General features: G+C 40.4%; 2 protein-coding genes across 2 annotated transcripts; both read left to right on the forward strand.

Moving 5' to 3' along the window:
* Nucleotides 1-9075: 9075 nt before the first annotated feature.
* si:cabz01068815.1 (solute carrier family 51 subunit beta) lies at nt 9076-13799 on the forward strand. The gene is made up of 5 exons (XM_041939192.1): nt 9076-9115; nt 9201-9578; nt 11204-11326; nt 13182-13272; nt 13364-13799. The coding sequence occupies exons 1-5, from the start codon at nt 9076-9078 to the stop codon at nt 13683-13685; spliced, it is 954 nt and encodes a 317-aa protein (XP_041795126.1). The 3' UTR covers nt 13686-13799.
* Nucleotides 13800-16553: 2754 nt separating this feature from the next.
* kbtbd13a (kelch repeat and BTB domain containing 13a) lies at nt 16554-17807 on the forward strand. The gene is made up of 2 exons (XM_041939217.1): nt 16554-16634; nt 16841-17807. Exon 2 carries the CDS (start codon nt 16845-16847, stop codon nt 17805-17807), a length of 963 nt encoding a protein of 320 aa, XP_041795151.1. The 5' UTR covers nt 16554-16634; nt 16841-16844.
* Nucleotides 17808-18165: the final 358 nt, after the last annotated feature.

An 18165-nucleotide genomic window follows, 5' to 3' on the forward strand; every position in this document is an offset into this window, starting at 1 on the left:
GCCAAAAAATCCGGACAACTGTCACTTTGATCAAGGAGCGATCAAATCTGCATCATTCTGTATGGGGCATCTGTATTGGTGGTCAAGTACAGTTTGTTGTTGAGGTGTACACCCAGGTATTTGTACTCCCCAACACTCTCAATGTCCAAACCCTTGATGCTCACCAGTGTGATCTGTGACACCTTTCTGCGGAGATGAGGAGGAAGGCCTGGGGGTGCGACGTCTGCAGCTGTGAGACTACAGTGTGTAGGAGCTCACATGCTGCTGCACCATCGGCCAAGGGGGAGATTTACACCGTTATCATGCAAGAACTCCCTCGGAAGGTAGTATGGCCAAAGTCTAACAGCTAGCAGCTGTATGTCTCTTGTGCAGCTCTCCTTAACACTGATATGTCCTGGGTTACACCATCTGTTGTTCATAAACATCGCTATGCCTCCACCTTTCCTCTTACCGCTCTCCATCACTCGCCTGTCCGCTCTCAGCAGATGAAAATTGTCCAAAGCAACATGCATGTCCGGTGTCAGTTCATTCAGCCATGTCTCCGTGAAACACATGACACTACACTCCCGCTGCAGTCTGATGGAAGAGCTCTCTAAGATGGAAGAGCGTTAGCTCTTCCATCTTATCAGGGAGAGATCTTATGTTCCCTTATGTTCCCCATAATAAGAGACGGTATGGGTGGTTTATACCGTCTTCTCTTGTCCCTGCACTTTGCTCCAGCTCTGCATACCCTTCCCCATCTCCTTATCTCCACGGGGATCTCCAGTCTTTCCGCTGGGAGTACACGCGTGGAGCCATGGCTAAATGGATCTCCCAAAGTTGTTTTAAGTAGTCCAGAAAAAAATAAAACACAAAGTCTAGCACTAGTCTTACCAGTTGTACATCTGTGAGTACGCCAAGCAACCGAGACTAGTGACAGAAAATCCACAAGAAAAACACTAAAACAAAGAAAAGCAGTCGGAGCTGCTGTAACACGCTGCGGCGTGGTGGCAGAGATGAGTTCTGCCAGTACATGGTGCTGTTTTTTAGTTCTGCCAGTAGGTGGTGATACTTTAGTTTATGTATTCATTTGCCTAGGTTACAACAGCCAATCAGAATGACTCAAGTCAGTGAGAAGTAGGAAGTGAGTCTGATATGTTTAGCTAATGGCCTACAGAGACAGGGATCAAATGTGATACTTATTCTTCATCCATCCTTCCTTGTTGCTTTACAGAAAGTACTGACTGTGAGTATTTGCAGTAATTAACATGTCTTAGAAGTTAAATTGAGGGTCAATTTGGTGTTTGAGTAATGTAAAGGGTTACAATTAATGAGCCATTGTTTCGGTGATATGGCCTCATTGTGACTGTATGTAGCTTTGGAATATACATCACTTTCGTTCTTTTTCTTGCAATTCAGTAATTTCAGTAAGAAATTTGGCAGTTTATTACATAGTGATTGTGGTAAATGAGCATCTATATTCTGTTGTCTAAGCATGTTATACAGCGTTCATTGAGTTCATATGCCTAGCGTTAGTATGAGCAGAATCTGTTTTGTTCCACTCAATTTGTATGCATATTTTGCAATTTATTACTGTACTAATAAGTTGCTATTGTTTTTCCAGTTGGTGATAATTGAAGGTCTTGAAGATCTTATTAAAGAAGACAATGTCGCTGTCCATCTGTCAAAGACTTATCTGTCTAGCTGTGTTCAAGTCGAGCAGTGAGGGCAGAACATGCTGCGCCATCTCTACTCAAACATATACTATCTATTACTAATATGTACGTAGATCACATACATAAATACATCATACATGTATCTACTATGCTATAAATACTATACATAGTTAAAGGTCTATAATGTTACTCTTACTGTGATTGCATCTTTGTCCACCCCCTGACCACTCCCTCTCTTGCCTTCTGTCTTTCTCTGCCTCTCTCTCTCTCTCTCTAAGATCAGATAAGATAAGATAAAAACTTTATTAACCCCTTAACGCAGATTGTCCCAAATTCACATCATACCACTTTAATCCACATTGCATGCATTCCTCTAATGCCGGTTTGTGCATATTCAACACACACCTAGAAACCTTTTGCAAGCACTGGTTTCTCATCGAACCGGTCAAAGTGAAAACTACATCCGTTGTGTTGTTGTTACAATCTAATGGTTGTAAGCCAATTTTGTGGCTGTTTTGATGCATATTCATGAATTTTGAAAAAAATATTTTTATGCAAATTAGCGACAACAGGCGTTAATGCTTAAATGCAAACATTAACTCCTGTTGTCGCTAATTTGCATCATACCTAAATTTATATCTATTTTATGTGCTGCAGAAAAAATAACAAACTCTTAATTTAGGATCAATTAATTTTTTAATATAATTCTAAATAAATTCAGGCGTCAAGGGGTTAATCCCCAGCTGGGGAAACTTGGGTATCTATCTCTTTCTTTCTCTCTCACCCAACCGGTTGAAGCAGATGGCTGCCCACCCAGTCCCTGGTTCTGCTCGAGGTTTCTGCCTCCTTAAAGGAAGTTTTTCCTCACCACTGTCGCCAAGTGCTTGCTCATGAGGGAATTGTTGGTCTCTGTAGATAAAGAGTTTGGTCTGTACCTGCTCTATATGGAAAGTGTCCTGAGACAACTTCAGTTGTGATTTGGCATTGTATAAATAAAATTGATTTAAATTGAATTCTTGTAGAAGTGAAAATTGTTGTGTGCTGGACCTCAGTCTATTTGCCGCCTGTTTTAACAGATGGAGGGTGTGTTTAAGCCATGCAGTAAACATGATGGCCAGGTTTCCCAACATTTTGGCCACTGCCTTTTCTTTCAGTGGCTTAGTAAGGATGTGAGTTTTGTGAGTTCAGACATTATCATTTCACTCTCCAAATTATAATGTCAGAACTTATTATTTCATTTCTGAATTTGAGTTGCATAGCCAGGTAGCAATTCTTCAGCCTGCCAAGGGGATTTCCAAGATCTCAAAGGGTTTATTGTCAAGGATCAGTTTCAGCTGAAACCGTCAAGTTTGATTTGATAGAGATAGACATTTGGGTAGTTTAGTTACTAAGTTTGATTTATTAGGTTCAAACAGAGAAAAACATGAAACCAGTGAACAAGTGAGTTAATCTCACAGGCAGTTACGGTTGTATTCTGTATGACTCTCAAGTTGTTGTACAAACTCCTAAACAAGACCTGTGTTTCTATTGTTGCTTTATTTGTTATAAGTGTTCAGATTAGTGGATTTGGATTTAGACTTACTCTTTGTCCAGTGAGATATCAGGTTCTTATAATAGCTGCAAAAAATGTTATATAAAAAAGGAAAAATAAAATATACAGTATATAATGATGATAATGAGATGATAAAAATATGAATCTTAGGGAAAATAATAAAATAAAGGAACAGTGATGAATAATGAATGTGAAGGTATTCAAGAGAATAATACTGAATCTTAAGTTCAAGTATTGCTGCCACTTCACGTATTAAATGAAGTAGTATAAATATAGAATTACTACAGATAATTTAATAGCACTTTCAAACTCAGTTAACAAAAACGGTTACCAGAGGGCGCCCTTGTAATTCTATTTACTTTTATAGACACAACCGCTAGGAGGCACTCCGGCTTTCCAAGGAGTTGACGTCAGTAACTTGTAGTCCTGTCCATTGGACAACCTCTGCATCTCAGGCGAGGTGTGCCCAGTCCTGCGCAGGATGCACAGATAGGAAAGTGTATTGAGACCACAAGGGTATTCACAGGGTGCTTCACATTGCTTTTAGCCCGGGACAGACAAACACATTTTTTTCTAACCTCTCAGGGACTTAAAGCAAACAGGCACTTTTATTTTCAAGTTAGATGGTCTCAGACCAACTCTACTTCTAGGATAACCTAGGAAAACCTAGGATATCTACGATGAAATTTGATGATTAAATATATTAATTTGACAAGTTAATGTTAATAAAATACCTTTGTGAATGAGCACTAAGCATATGCTGGTATTGTACAGTAGAAAGTAGTATGGTCACGTGGTAGAAATACACTATACAACAACATTTCACAAATCAGGCCTAGTGTGTGTAGTAAATGATAGAAAAAGGTTTCCCTTTAATTGTATGCCTGGCTGGATAATATTACACTGGTTGCAGAGGAATTAATTCATCTTAATTCCACCATATATATAGATGCTATATAACAGCATCACAACTGTACAAGATGCAGTCACAGAACTTCACAGGTGTGTAGTTGAATCAAAATGAAGGCTGAGTTTCAAAATGGGTGTGATCCAAGCAAGGGTGCTGGAAGTGAGCAGGTAGGAAGTAGAGAAGAGGCTATTGGAATTCTCACTTTATGCCTGTGACCATAATTTGTTTGAAGGTGCAGAACACTGTGTCCCAGTTTCAATCATTCCTGCCCACTCTGACATGAGGTAAAACTAGAGACCAGCTTTTAGTGAGATCACACCTGCTACAACGCCAAATCTGTGTGTGTGGTGTGATGGCACATGTCATAAGAGAAGTGAGTTTGGTAAAACAGTGCTATGCCATACTTATTCTATAACAGTATACAGGAATAAGTGAGGGATTTCTTGTGATAATCATCACTCAAGACTGCAGCTGCTTATACTGTATCTGATCATGTTTTTTAATGAATGAAACTGAAACTAGTATTACCTGTGCCGTTTAACAGCATGAACTGTCCTGTGCTGGTGAACAGCTGGACATCTGATGTGTTGAGAAAATGATCAGTGCAGACAAACACAGAGCATGTATTTGCATTTCAGTGCCTGTTGATGGATTTCTGTCACACATCAGCTTTAACTTGTTTATTATGACATTCACTGCTTCTCATATTTTGAATAATTTGAGTGCAAACAACAGATACATGTGGATTCAAATATGTCCTCCTCAGTCTTTCAGTGACACAGAGGTTATTTACCCCTCCACACCTCTACTGTAAAAATGAAAGCCGTTATCAACCAAGGTGTGTAGGCATTTGACCGATGAGTCACATACTCTCACAAACAGAAAAGACAAGGTTACTGCGAAGCTGTCTAAACAGTAACCAAGAGACAAGGTCAAAGACCTGAAATTTAACTAGCTCAACTCTATTTTAAAGGCTCTGCGGTTCCTTTGTGAAAGTTTCTATTTAATATCATGTGTAGAATGCAAAAATACATGAAAAGTCTGACCAGCTCACTGAGGACAATGATACAATTAAACAGTTTGACATTTTTTTCATATCCAGTAACCACTCTATGCTTATTATGGCAGCTGGTCATATTCAGTATTGAGAGTAAGAGCAGAGTAATGAAATGATCTGCAGGCTCCTCCCCATGAACTTTGGAAAGCTTTTTGTTGTCTTCATCTTTCTGTCTGCTCAACAGTTAGACTTTCCCTCTTTCTCATCTCAGCCAGAGACAGAACATCATAGAAGTGAGTAATAACTAACTCTATATGTAGATGTAATTATATGGTAGAATGTAAGAAATGAAAATACATAATCAACAAAGCAATGTGATGATTCAAATGATGAGCTTTGGTTAATATGTGGTTGGTTAAAAAATATTTACTTTCACCTTGATAGTTTTTTGTTCTCTTTGTAAGGAGATTCTTGTGGAGGGTAAAGTTGGAGGTCATGTGATTTACAGACATGCACGCATTAAATTTTAAAACACTCTATAATACATCCGGCAACTTACAGCATAATTGTTCCCAATTTACAGTGTAATTTATTGTACTAATGGTGTACCAGTACAATACATACCACTAGGTGCAACCGAACAAGATGAAAAGTTTGGGAATAAAGGGCTAACAATCTGAAAATTGATACTGTATGTATTTTTAACTTGACACCTATTTCAATGTCATGGAGTACAGTACACAGTCTGAGCTCAACAACAATGTAGCATTTGGAAGGACTGGTTGAGTCTGATCATTGAGTTTGGGCATCATTGGTTGTCTCATGTGTCAGCCCTGTGATTGCCTGGCTACCTGTTCGCATCATGCGCAAACAGCAAATCCAAGGTGAAAGGCTATAGGAAAGGAGATAAAAGCTGCCGTTTCAGTTTATTCAGTGTTTCACTGCCACTAAATTCAGGTAAGCAGTGCATTAAAAAATATGAATAGTGTTGTTTGGAGATAATGGGGAGTGGTCACTCTCTGTTCATAAGTATATTTAAATAAATAAAAATAGCTTTGAACCTGTAACGATGTCCACACAACGTCAGTTTGACTGCCACCATAAGGTTACTGATTATTGTATGCAGTGGATGTTTACCAACAAAAAACATGGACTTTTGCCAACAAGTAAACATATTACATGAAGACCAGTTTGAGAAATAGCTAATAGTACACCTTGAAATTACAGTAACATGACCTCTGTGACTGCCTCGATAACTTAAGCTGAAGTTACACAGTAATGGCAAACATTAACATCAATAACAATTGAAGCCAGTTATGTAGCTGTTTTTTTACGATCCACAACGTCCAATGTTGGCACACTTGCTTGCGTTAAGATCAGTAAATTAAAGTGAGTTTAGCTATTGGTTAATGATTACCTTGACGGTTAATGGACTGTATTTATATAGCGCTTTTCTTGTCTTCCGACCACTCAAAGCGCTTTACAACATGAGTCCGCATTCACACATTCACACATCCCAGGTGGATGCCTAGCCACACATTCACACATGGGGGCTAGGCCACCTGCTCACTACGAGCATTATTACACACATTCACACACCAATGCACAGCATCGGGAGCAACTTGGGGTTCAGCATCTGGCTCAAGGATACTTAGACACATAGACTGCTGAGGCCAGCCAGGGATTGAACCACCAACCTCTACCTCCTGAGCCACAGTCGCCCCTTGAAGCTATAATGCTGATATATGAAAAATATGGAAAATTTGTTATGGGAGTACAAATGTTTAATAGTTACATATTAATGATGAAATCCCACTATATTATAGCACATTTGAGCTTTATGAATATGACCATCAGGGAACCTTCTCTATAGATTTTTCAATTTTTCATTCCCCGAAGATTCTCTGAAGGTTTTTTAGAAAATCTTTACATGACATCAAGTGAACCTTTACAATTATGCGGTAAAAATACAGTTAGTTAAAAAAGAAATACAGTAATATTTCTTTTTTAATGCACAGATTGTTACCCCATATTCCTTAATTTTGTATCTTGTTCAAATAAAACAAAGTTTTGTACAAATAATCACAATGTCATATGGGAAGAATAATGCTACACATTGCAGGCTAAAGTGTTACAGAAAAGCTGTTTTGTACACTTTCTACCATTAACACTCCTTTTTTTCATACATATTTACAGATTCTTCTGCACATTTACAAATCTTATTCAGATTTATAGACTCTTGTACACATTCCCAGATCAGTAAACACAAAGCTCCACAAACATTTGAAGAAGTTGCAAATTCAAACATTTATTTCTCCTTTGTAATGTTCAGTTTGAACACATGCCTGTGCATTGTAGCATTGTCTGTGTTATGTTATTAGTTGTTGCAATTTTAACCTATTATGAGCAGATTTAATATTTTAGAATTTCTCTAATATACAGTGGCTTGAAAAAGTATTCATATCCCTTGAAGTATTCCACATTTTCACCTTCTGACCAAACACAAACAAACACAAACATAAATATATTTTATTGTCATTTTATGTGAAAAACCAACACAAAGCGGCACACAATTGTGAAGTAGAAGAAAAATTATACATGATTTCCATTTTTTTTCACAAATAAAAAACTGAAAAATGTGGCATATAAAAGCATTCAGCCCCCCTGTGTCAATACTTGGTGGAACCACCTCTCGCCGCAATTACAGCTGCAAGTCTTTTGGGGTATGTCTCTACCAGCTCTGCACATTTAGAGATCAGCTCTGACAGTTTTCAGATCTTGCCACAGATTCTTGATTGGGCTTGGGTCTGGACTTTGACTGGGCCATTCTAACACATGAATTTGTTTTGTTTTAAACCGTTCCATTGTAGCTCTGGCTTTATGTTAAGGGTCGTTGTCCTGCTGGAAGGTGAACCTCCGCCCCATTCTCAGGTCTTTTCCCCACTGTCAAGTCATGTTTGACAGGGGGCACAGTGTGTTCAGAGTGATGTGCAGTGGTAGTTTTCCGCCACACATGACATTTTGTATTTAGGCCAAAAAGTTCAACTTCGGTCTCATCTGACCAGAGCACCTTCTTCCACATGTTTGCTGTGTCCCCCACGTGGCCTCTGACAAACTGCAAACAAGACTTCTTTCAACAATGGCTTTGTTCTTGCCACTCTTCCATATAGGCCAGATGTGTGCACGACTAATTGTTGTCCTGTGGACAGATTCTCCCACCTGAGCTGTGGATCTCTGCAGCTCCTCCAGAGTTACCATGGGCCTCTTGGCTGCATCTCTGATCAGTGCTCTCCTTGTTCGGCATGTTAGTTTAGGTGGACGGCCATGTCTTGGTAGGTTTGCAGTTGTGCCATACTCTTTCCATTTCTGGATGATGAATTGAACAGTGTTCTGTGAGATGTTCAAAGCTTGGGAAATCCTTTTATGACCTAACCCTGCTTTAAACTTCTCCACAACTTTATCCCTGACCCGTCTGGTGTGTTCCTTGGACTTCATGATGCTGTTTGCTGACCAACGTCCTCTTAACAAACCTCTGAGGCTGTCACAGAACAGCTGTATTTATACTATGGTTAGATTACACACAGGTGGACTCTGTTTAATCATTAGGTCACATTTGATCATTCAGCAATCATCAGGCAACTTCTGAAGGCAACTGGTTGCACTCAGAGAGAAGGGGGCTGAATACTTTTGCACACCACACTTTTCAGTTTTTATTTGTGAAAAAAAATTGAAAATCATGTATAATTTTCCTTCTACTTCACAATTGTGAGCCGATATTTGATAACGTTTCGCCTCTTATCCGAGAGGCTTCTTAAGTTCTAACTGACTGGTGTAGATTCCCAGATATTTATCTATCAAACAGAATGATGGTTAAAACATATGATGGTTTGAAAGGGGAGTTGGAGGTACTGGGTGAATGTTGAAATGACTGTAATTTCTGATAACGCTTCATCCTCTATAGATGTTTGATGCCTGGATCTTACTCTCTCCCCTCCTGTTGGGTAAGTTAATGCGTCATTCAAACACATTTAGAACTGATTCATATCATCAATTAATCTACACCTGTCACTTTCACAATACCTGCAGGGGCGAGTGCATTTATGATCCACAACACCCAGCGCAGCATGTGTCTGGAGGAATCAGCAGCTACAGATGTCCTACTGAAGAAGTGCAACTTGCACTCAGAGTCCCAGCAGTGGATGTGGATCAATCAGGGCATGCTGATGTGTGTTGCATCATCCAGATGTTTGTCAGCCAGTCAGAGAGAGCCTCTCCAGACCCAGTCCTGCCAGGGGCCGGAGATGGATGCTGCAGGGTTAATGTGGGACTGTGACAGGGACAGACTGATCAGCAGGAACACATCTATGCTGTTATCAATAGATGGCCAGCGTCTTATTCTCACACATGACAAACACTCGAAGTGGAGATCTCTGGATGAGGGGGACATCTGCCAGGAAAAACTCAGTAAGTGTCAGGGAGGTGGGGTTTTAAGGGAACTATGGGTTGAACCCAGATGCAGACACGAGGGGGCGCTGGTTCAAATTAACAAATTTAACAAAAAGGGAAAACCAAAAGCCAAAACAAGGATAAGACAGGGAAACATTGAACAAACACATGGAACGTGGCATGACTTCTAGACAAAGACCAGACTAGAAACACACTTAGGCTGTGACGTGGATAAAGACAAGAACAAGATTAGAACAAATTTAAAGGGACTGTGGCGAGGCTAGGGAACATGGTCAACACAAGAACGCGGTGGACAAACACTTAGTATGGGCTTACTTATGGGCTGTGGCATGGTTAAAGACAGAGGCACACCAACATGGACTATGGCATGGCAAGAAACACACTTACATGGGCTGTGGTATGACAGAGACAAAGACAAAACTAGAAATAAACTTACATGGACTATGGCATGACTGGAGACAAAGACAAGACTAGAAACAAACTTACATGGACTGAGGCATGGCCAGGGACAAGGACAAAACAAGGAAACTCTCACATGAAACATGGCACGGACATGAACAAAGACAACACAAGGGGAAACACTTCCTACTGAGCATATGGAAAAGACAAAGGTTCTCAGGCAATGGTGGGTAACGTAGACAACGACCTGACAAAGACTGGGGAGGAAGACACGGACTTAAATGGACAAGGAAGGACAACTAATGACACACAGATGAAAATGATTAGACAATCACAAGGGCAGGAAAACACAGGAAGTAAAGCAAACAAAGAAACATGATATGAACTTTCAAAATAAAACAGGATGTGACAAAAACAGACTATGACAACACACAAGAGGAATCTTTAACAAAAAACAGGCGTGCAACGCACGGATCATGATAGAACAAAAGGAAAACATAAAACAGACGTGGCAAGTCATGACAGTAAGTCAATCAGGATTGTAGGAACAGTAAGTTTGTTTTCTGCACTGTCTTGGCAATTTGTGTAGATAGGCACTGAATTTAAATTTGATTTCTATAATCGACATTCTGTTTAATTGTATTAAAGAGTTCCAAACTGAACAGAGTATTTACATACAGGCAATGTTAGAAGAAGTACTCCAATCTTTTACTTAAGTCTGCAATAACTTATTTTTTTGTCCAGTTGTTTTCCACAGAAACAAGTAATGAAATGCAATTGGCACATCATCCTCACCTTTTAAGTTGCTTTTGTAACTCTGTTTTTGGTCACTACCAACTCCCAAGTGAACTATTTGGCAGTTCAGCTGCTAAATGCTCCACAGTGTTCGAAAGCAAGTATCTAACTGTGTGCGCCTGCTGTTTGCTGCTGAGCAGGCAGTGTACATTGGTTTTAGAGCTTTTTCTCTGAAAACAGTTGCCTGCTGCTGCTGAAAGTGAAAAAGATGAAAAAAAGTTTATAATTCCCTTACTTTACTTGAATTTTGAAATATCATTGCTTTTCAAAATATTAAACTGAAGCTGTTTTTGCAGAAAATGTAAGAAGGTGACATTTTACAAATGATCAGCGAATTGACTGTTTGAACAAAAGGGTCTGGAAAGACTGATGGTAATGAAGGTAAGTTTAGTCTTTGCATTTCCTGTGTGTGTTTGTTCTTTCTCCAGGATCCAGAAGGGCGTCTGATGATCCAGAAGAGTTTGAGGCTGCAGAGAAGCAGACACGTGAGCTAGCAGCCATGACGGAGGAACAGAGAGAGTATCTACGCTGGTACTATCGCACAGAGGACCGTAAGTGCTGCAGCTCCTTATCCAAAGAAAATGTAGTGTGTCACAAATCACTCTCATCACTCCAGACTCTTCAGAATGGACAGGTAACTGGTGATAGCATCATGATTGGGTATTAAAGACGCATCCTCATTGTGCACAAGGCCATCACTTTGTGAAACACATGAATGATGAAAGGATTTCAGGCCTCTGGAACACTTCCTAAAAACACTCTGCTGTCGGTAAACACAGTTTGATGCAAATGATTGCAATGGGTCCCAACATTCCTGGAATCAGGGTTGTAGTTTGAAAACACTTCTAATAAAGCTCAAAACTCACCTTGTCCAACTATTTTTCCAGTATATCGTCTTCCTCCCGTCATTGTTGTGTGTCAGGCCATAATGGACTCATCACTGGCCCCTGAGGCTTAAGACAAGATATCAAAAACAGGGACCTGTTTTCCCCCCTATGGCCCCAAAGGGCAACAATGAGCCCATTCCACATTTGAAAACAAACCTCAACACAAAGGTGAGATTTAAGCTTCATCAGAAGTGTCATACAGTGTTTTTATTTTTTTAATTAGAAACGTCTTTAAGGATGACGACTTACTGGTTCGTTTGGATGATGTACATCTGATTACCTCCCCCACCTCTCATAAAGAACACAGCCACAGAGCTTTTCTATGGGAACCGTGAAACATGACCAAACAGGGCTGGATCATCACCATTTAATTTCCACCATGAAGTGTAAAACATGTGTAAATGATAAAATAGGCTATACAAGTTGTGGGCATGCTCTCAGACATGCTGTTTCAGAAATTATATGTAAATGATGTGAGATAATAATAAGATTCATTCCTGAACCAAGTTTGCTGAAAATTGGTTCTATAGTTTAATCTGTAAAGTTTAATCTCCTTGATAGATTTGGGTAGATTTCCTTTCATAAACAGAATGACTGAAAAGTCACATAAAATGTACTGTCAGTGCTCCGTCAGCCATTTGTGAGTACAGTCACATGATCAGTACAGCTAATCACACAAGCATTGAGCATTCTTTTGAAGTTTATCAGCCAGGTCCTGCCAAGCAGTGGTATGATGATGATGTAGGAAGAACTCCGCTGATACAAGCTTGAGTTGAAGAGACCTTTATTAACAAGCAGCATCAGATCAGATGCCGGCCATCCGAGAGAGCTTCAGGGTCAGATCAGAAGACTCTGCCCTTAACATCCAGACAACACAATATATAGCATGACGGTTTATCTAACTCCACCCATACCTTTCCCATCTTAAAGACCAGATCATGCTCTGGGCATTGTCCCACAGAGGAATGTTCTCCTTTGTGACAATCTATGTCTACATCTATAGTAAATAGTCCTAATAGCCCCCTCTCTAAACTTAACCACCTCTGGTTTATCTTTTCCTGATCCAACCCTTTGTAGCCTCACATACCACAACTAAAAGTGGTCTCCATTCCAGACATCAGTTTACCCCTGATCATGCTTGATCTGACATATATTTGGTATTTGATTGAGCTGATCATATACCTCACTTTCAACGCTCACTGAGAGCGACTATTCAAAGTACCTTTATCCAAGATCAAAAGTAAACTCTGATGATCAGAAACCCGATCAGGTGTTCACAAGGCAAAGCAGTCTGGTTTCTATCAGAGTACTCCAGGTAGTGTTTTTGGGTTTCTGAAACCAGAATAAGATATTTACATGTGCGAAACACAGCCAGGATCCTCCAAAAATCTGGATACTCGTGCATGTGTACAAACTGCACCTTGCAGCCAGATGCTGGTGTTATTTATTGTAAATCACTGTAGTAATTTTATTACATGAGCTGTATGGTTACCAGAGTGATTTCTTCTTCCTGTTGCAGCGACCACATGGAAGTTTGTGCTGCTGGGATTGGCCTTCGTCTGCCTTCTTGTTGGCTTTCTGCTGTTAGGAATGGGAGCCATGGCTAGCAAGTATGACCTGACATTTTCATTACAAGACTTGGATAAAATGGACACTTTAAAGGCTGCTAAGTGACATGGTTTCCTGTCTTTTTTGCTTCAGGAACAGGAAGAAGATTGCAAAGTACAAGGCAGCAGCTGCTATGGCTCAGAAGAGTGAAGGTGAGGAGCTGCTGGTCATTTCACCGCTCAAAGACAACGGCAGCAGCATACCCTCACCATCACCTGACAGTGTGCTGGAGGGAAAGGAACCCTCCCAATCGAATGGAGAGATGACTGAGCTCAAAGCAGGAAACATAGTGGTCACATGGAAAGATGGCAACGCCTCCTGCTTATACTCAGATCCCACAGCAGAGAAGGAGAAACAGGAGGAGGTGTCAGCTGCTGAGTTGGAGGCTGATGAGGCAGAGAAGACAATTGAGTGAAAAAATCATATTACAGATTGCAAATACAATGTCTCTATGCTCCTCTATAGAGTTGTTTACAAAGACTTGTTATCAAATTTAATTGCATACAGTTCAGCTCTTCACCACCCACTGCTCAGGATGCCATCAGCATGGATAACTTGGAAAACTGCATTAATTCAGGGCAATCTGACTGTTTAGCAGATGAATCAGTCCATTAGTTTGAATGTAGGCACAATGTTAAATGCACTAGATGTACTGTATGTGAAACAATGCTTTGAATAAAAATAAAATATTCAATGAAAAATAAAATTTGTTTAAAAAGATTAAACAAGTTCTTGTATATCTGGATACACATCTTATGATAATCAGATACTAGAGCTTATATTTCTCAAAGAAATAGTCCAACATTTTGAGAACTTAGGTTATTTGCTTTCTTTCAGAGAGATTAGAAAATTGATAATTGATAATTCTCAGTTTAACATTAACGGCAAGCAGGGCAAAACAGCTAGCCTGGTCTATGCAAAACAGGCCCACCAACAGCTAAAGCTCATAAATTAACACAGTTTACCTTGTTATTTTAAACTGTACACAAAAATAAATGTAAAAACAACGGGTTGTGGTTTTAAGGGGAGTTTTGTGCTGTAACTGTTTCAAACAGTGTCTGGGTGCAGTGACTTTGTGCAGCTTTCTGAAGTCTTGTTGTCATGATGAGTTTGTGTTGTTAAACTAAAACCCATGCTTACTGACACTATGTGTCAACCTGCGCTGTAGCTGAAGACATTACTCAGAAGTGCTGAGTGAATGGACACATTCAAGAAATAGTAAAACTCCACCTAAAACTCCAAACTCCCCAAATGTAGCTACATGTTCATTAGCAGCTTTAGGTTCAGCTTTGATAGAAACTGACATCCTGTTGTAATCAGGTGAATGGGATTCATGAGCAGTAGGTGGAGTAGTGGACCATTCATTTTTTTCCACATTTATCATTAACTTGTGTTTTGTTGATAATGATTATGATAAAATTTATTTGTATAGCACCTTTTATACAGGAACGGCAGCTCAAACTGCTTTACAATAAAGAAATCCCATGCACCAAGTAAGGGCTTTACATAAAAAAGGCAGAATGGACATAACAACAGATTAAAACTGAATGTAAAATAAGGTAAAAGAATAAAAACCACTTGATAATAATAATAAGGATGAAAATAAAAATAAAGACAATGCATGTAAACACAGAATAAAATATAGTTAAAATAGAGTAGGATGAGGATGAAGCATCAGATCACAACGTAAAATCGTAAAATATAGGTAAAAATAGAGTGCATAGAATCAAGTAAAATACCACATTTTAAAAAAGGCGCAGCAGTGCATAAGCGCAAGGCAAAGCACAGGAGTTTAAGAGCTGTGTCAGGAAGTCATAGGTAAAGTGAAGAGATACAAATCAGAATGCTGCCATCTACATCCTACTCTCAGACGATGGGGTTTGTCTGGCCTCCTGTAGAGTAACGCCCTCACACACTACACCTGTGTCTCAGTCTTTATGGACACTGAGACAAACTACAAAGTTGGGTCACAGAAAATGCACATACTGTCCTGTCATCTGTCTGTCAATCAAGCCAAATACTGTGGAGAGAAAGCTTACAGATATCAAGCTAGGCTGCTCGGCTTATTTACTCACCCTTGTAACTCGGGATGTAGCTTGATACATATACCTTGAAGCCGTACTCCTTTTGCTGTTGGGTGCAGGCAAAAGTGCATCATTGAAATTTGGTAATGGTAAATCTGGCAGGCATCAAGACAGATATGCCATTGGCCATAGCATAGTCTAATGCATCAAATGGGTTGGAACTAAGCGTGCAGACTTTACTGAGAGGAACACACCACAGACTAAGTGACGTTGTATCTGAGGGCCTGCCTTGATGAGAGGACTGACAGATTACATTTTCATTTTTCGTTTTAATATGGTAAAATGGTGAATATGAATGTTTTTATTCATTCTCTTTCAGCTCTGTGTTTTGTCTCTACCAACACCTGAGGGAAATATCTGAGTGTTTACTTATGTTCAGCTTTCTTCACCAGTCACAGACATAAAAGCAGTGCTGTAAGTAACAAAAAATATAGCACATAGATATTTAAAAATAAATGTTTAAACTCATTTAGTAATAGTAAAAGTAGCAGTACCACAGTGGAAAAGTACTGCATGTCCTGCACCCAGATTTTCAACAACTGCTGAAATAATGGCATTCACAATATGTGACCCAGGGAAACAGCCCATTGTTACAATGTGACTGTTCCTGCTGCTCAAGGACAAACTTTCAGCTGTTCCACAACTGTCAGTCACAAACAAAGAGCAATTCGAATCATCAGCAGAGCTACCCTAGCATTATCCGGCTCCTCTTTCTCCCTCTGGCTGCATGTCATTATTATGCACTTGAACTGTGTCACACGTCCACCTGCTATGTATAGAGTCTGTTCTCAGAGCTGTGAAAAAAGCTAGAGAGTAGCCTGTCAGCAATCATCTGCTTTAGATAGGAGGCATTCAGTCTCAGTGGCAGTATGTGGTAAAACACCACGGATGTGCAGTATCTTGATAGCGATCAAACACTTGTTGTTGTGAGCATGTAGTTCAGATGGAATGTCATGAAGATCTACAGCAGGGAGGTCATGGAGTCCAGCAGCTGTCCTCACCTCAGCCAGCAGCCAAGACACGGTAAACCACCGCTCAGTCTCAGGGTTCACGTTGGCCACAGCTCTTTCATTGTGGACAAAACCCTTCTGGCTGAAAACTGTGAGTACTTTAGAGCATTGTTCCAGTCAGGAATGAGAGAGTGCCAACAGGAAGAGATCCGCCTGCAATGTGTTGGGGTCCTGGGCTTCCTTGTTATGCTGCAGATCCTGGACGGGGAGCGACCTGTGCTGAACAGTGACCAGATTGTGGAGGCCATTGAGTGTACGGCTTTTCTGCAGGTACCAGTTCTAACAAAGCATTTGATCAATATTGTTAATTCTGAAAACTGCCTTCTCATGTACCACACAGCTGCCACCTATGGTGTGTGGGAGCTCTCTCACAGTTCAGCCTTATTCATCAGAGATATGTACACTGACCTGAAGGAGGATGTTCAGACATTACCAAACAAACTGGTAGAGTACATTGAGTCTCTTCTTCCAAGTAGCTACATGGCAGTGTGCAGCCACTCGCCCTCCACTGAGCAACTGCAGGACCTCCAGCGGACAGTCTGCTACCTGGATGAAGACAGCAGAGAGTGGAAGATCCTGACACATCTACCGGTGAGCACGAGCACCACCATGGCAGGTGTGGCCGTCCTGGAGAACAAACTTTACATCATTGGAGGAGTACATGATTTAAGCAAGAAGGTAGTAGAGACTGGTTTCTGTTACAACCCTGCAGCTAACACCTGGTCCACTATCTGTGGCCCCCAACAGCTTCGCTACAACTTTACTCTGATAGGTCACGAAGGGTGTCTTTATGCCATAGGAGGTGAGTACAACGTAAAGGCACTTTCATCTGTGGAGAGATACAGGGTGTCTACTGAAAGCTGGAGCTTTGTCTCCCCCCTCCCCTGCTCTGCATCCTCAGTGGTGTCTGCTATAGCCACAAATAGGATCTTTATCTGTCTCTGGAAAGGTAAGGGAGCCACAGAAATACACGAGTACATTCCTGAACAGGACCAGTGGCTTCTGGTCACCACACTCGTCCGCCAACACAGTTATGGTCTTCATATGGTGGCCCATAAGGATAATCTGTATGTGATGCGTAACGGACCCTGTGATGACTTTTTAATGTGTGTGATGGACTGCTATAATTTGAGCTCAGGCCAATGGACAGCCATGTCGGGCCAATACGGGAACAGTAAAGGCTCTCTGTTTACTGCTGTGGTCAGAGGAGACTCTGTGTTCACACTCAGTCGACAGGTGACCACCGAGTACACTGTAGAGGATTGTACATGGAGACTGAGGCGTGAGATGAAAGGTTTTGGCAGAATTGGATCCATATATACATTTCTGATGAGGCTGCCTAAAGCCACTATCTCTCTCATAGGAAACTCGCCGGATCAGATTCAGGATCAAATCCACAGTGACTGTCCCAGAGTCTCCCCACAATGCTCTCATGACCTGTAACAGGTTATCAGAGCTGACAAGTTACTTGATGTGCTGCTGACTGAGCTATTTCCTGAAAAGACCATTCTGACTTATTACCACATGTATCATATTTCCATTATTTTGACCACGTTCATAAGTCCAAAGAAGCAAGAAACGTCAGACAGAAACCCCCAACTCAGACAACAGAAGCATGCATTACAGTTTACACATCCACTTCCTGATAAATGTAAGTCAATAAGTACAATTTAGTTTTCCTTTTTATTTCTCCATTTAGTGCTACTTTTAGACTTTGTTCTATTTCCCTATTTTTATTCTATTCTTATTTGAATATTTTTTTGTTTGATTTCTGTGTGTGTAGTGTGTAGGGGCCTACAGC

The sequence above is a fragment of the Chelmon rostratus genome, chromosome 1, assembly GCF_017976325.1.
Source record: "Chelmon rostratus isolate fCheRos1 chromosome 1, fCheRos1.pri, whole genome shotgun sequence".
NCBI classification, from domain to species: Eukaryota; Metazoa; Chordata; class Actinopteri; order Chaetodontiformes; family Chaetodontidae; genus Chelmon; species Chelmon rostratus.

Coding starts and splice junctions, on each gene's coding strand:
- si:cabz01068815.1 (XM_041939192.1), top strand. CDS start 9,076: ATGTTTGATGCCTGGATCTTACTCTCTCCCCTCCTGTTGG. Junction 11,327..13,181: donor GTACTATCGCACAGAGGACC/GTAAGTGCTGCA, acceptor TTCCTGTTGCAG/CGACCACATGGAAGTTTGTG. Junction 13,273..13,363: donor ATGGGAGCCATGGCTAGCAA/GTATGACCTGAC, acceptor TTTTTGCTTCAG/GAACAGGAAGAAGATTGCAA.
- kbtbd13a (XM_041939217.1), top strand. CDS start 16,845: ATGGCAGTGTGCAGCCACTCGCCCTCCACTGAGCAACTGCAGGACCTC.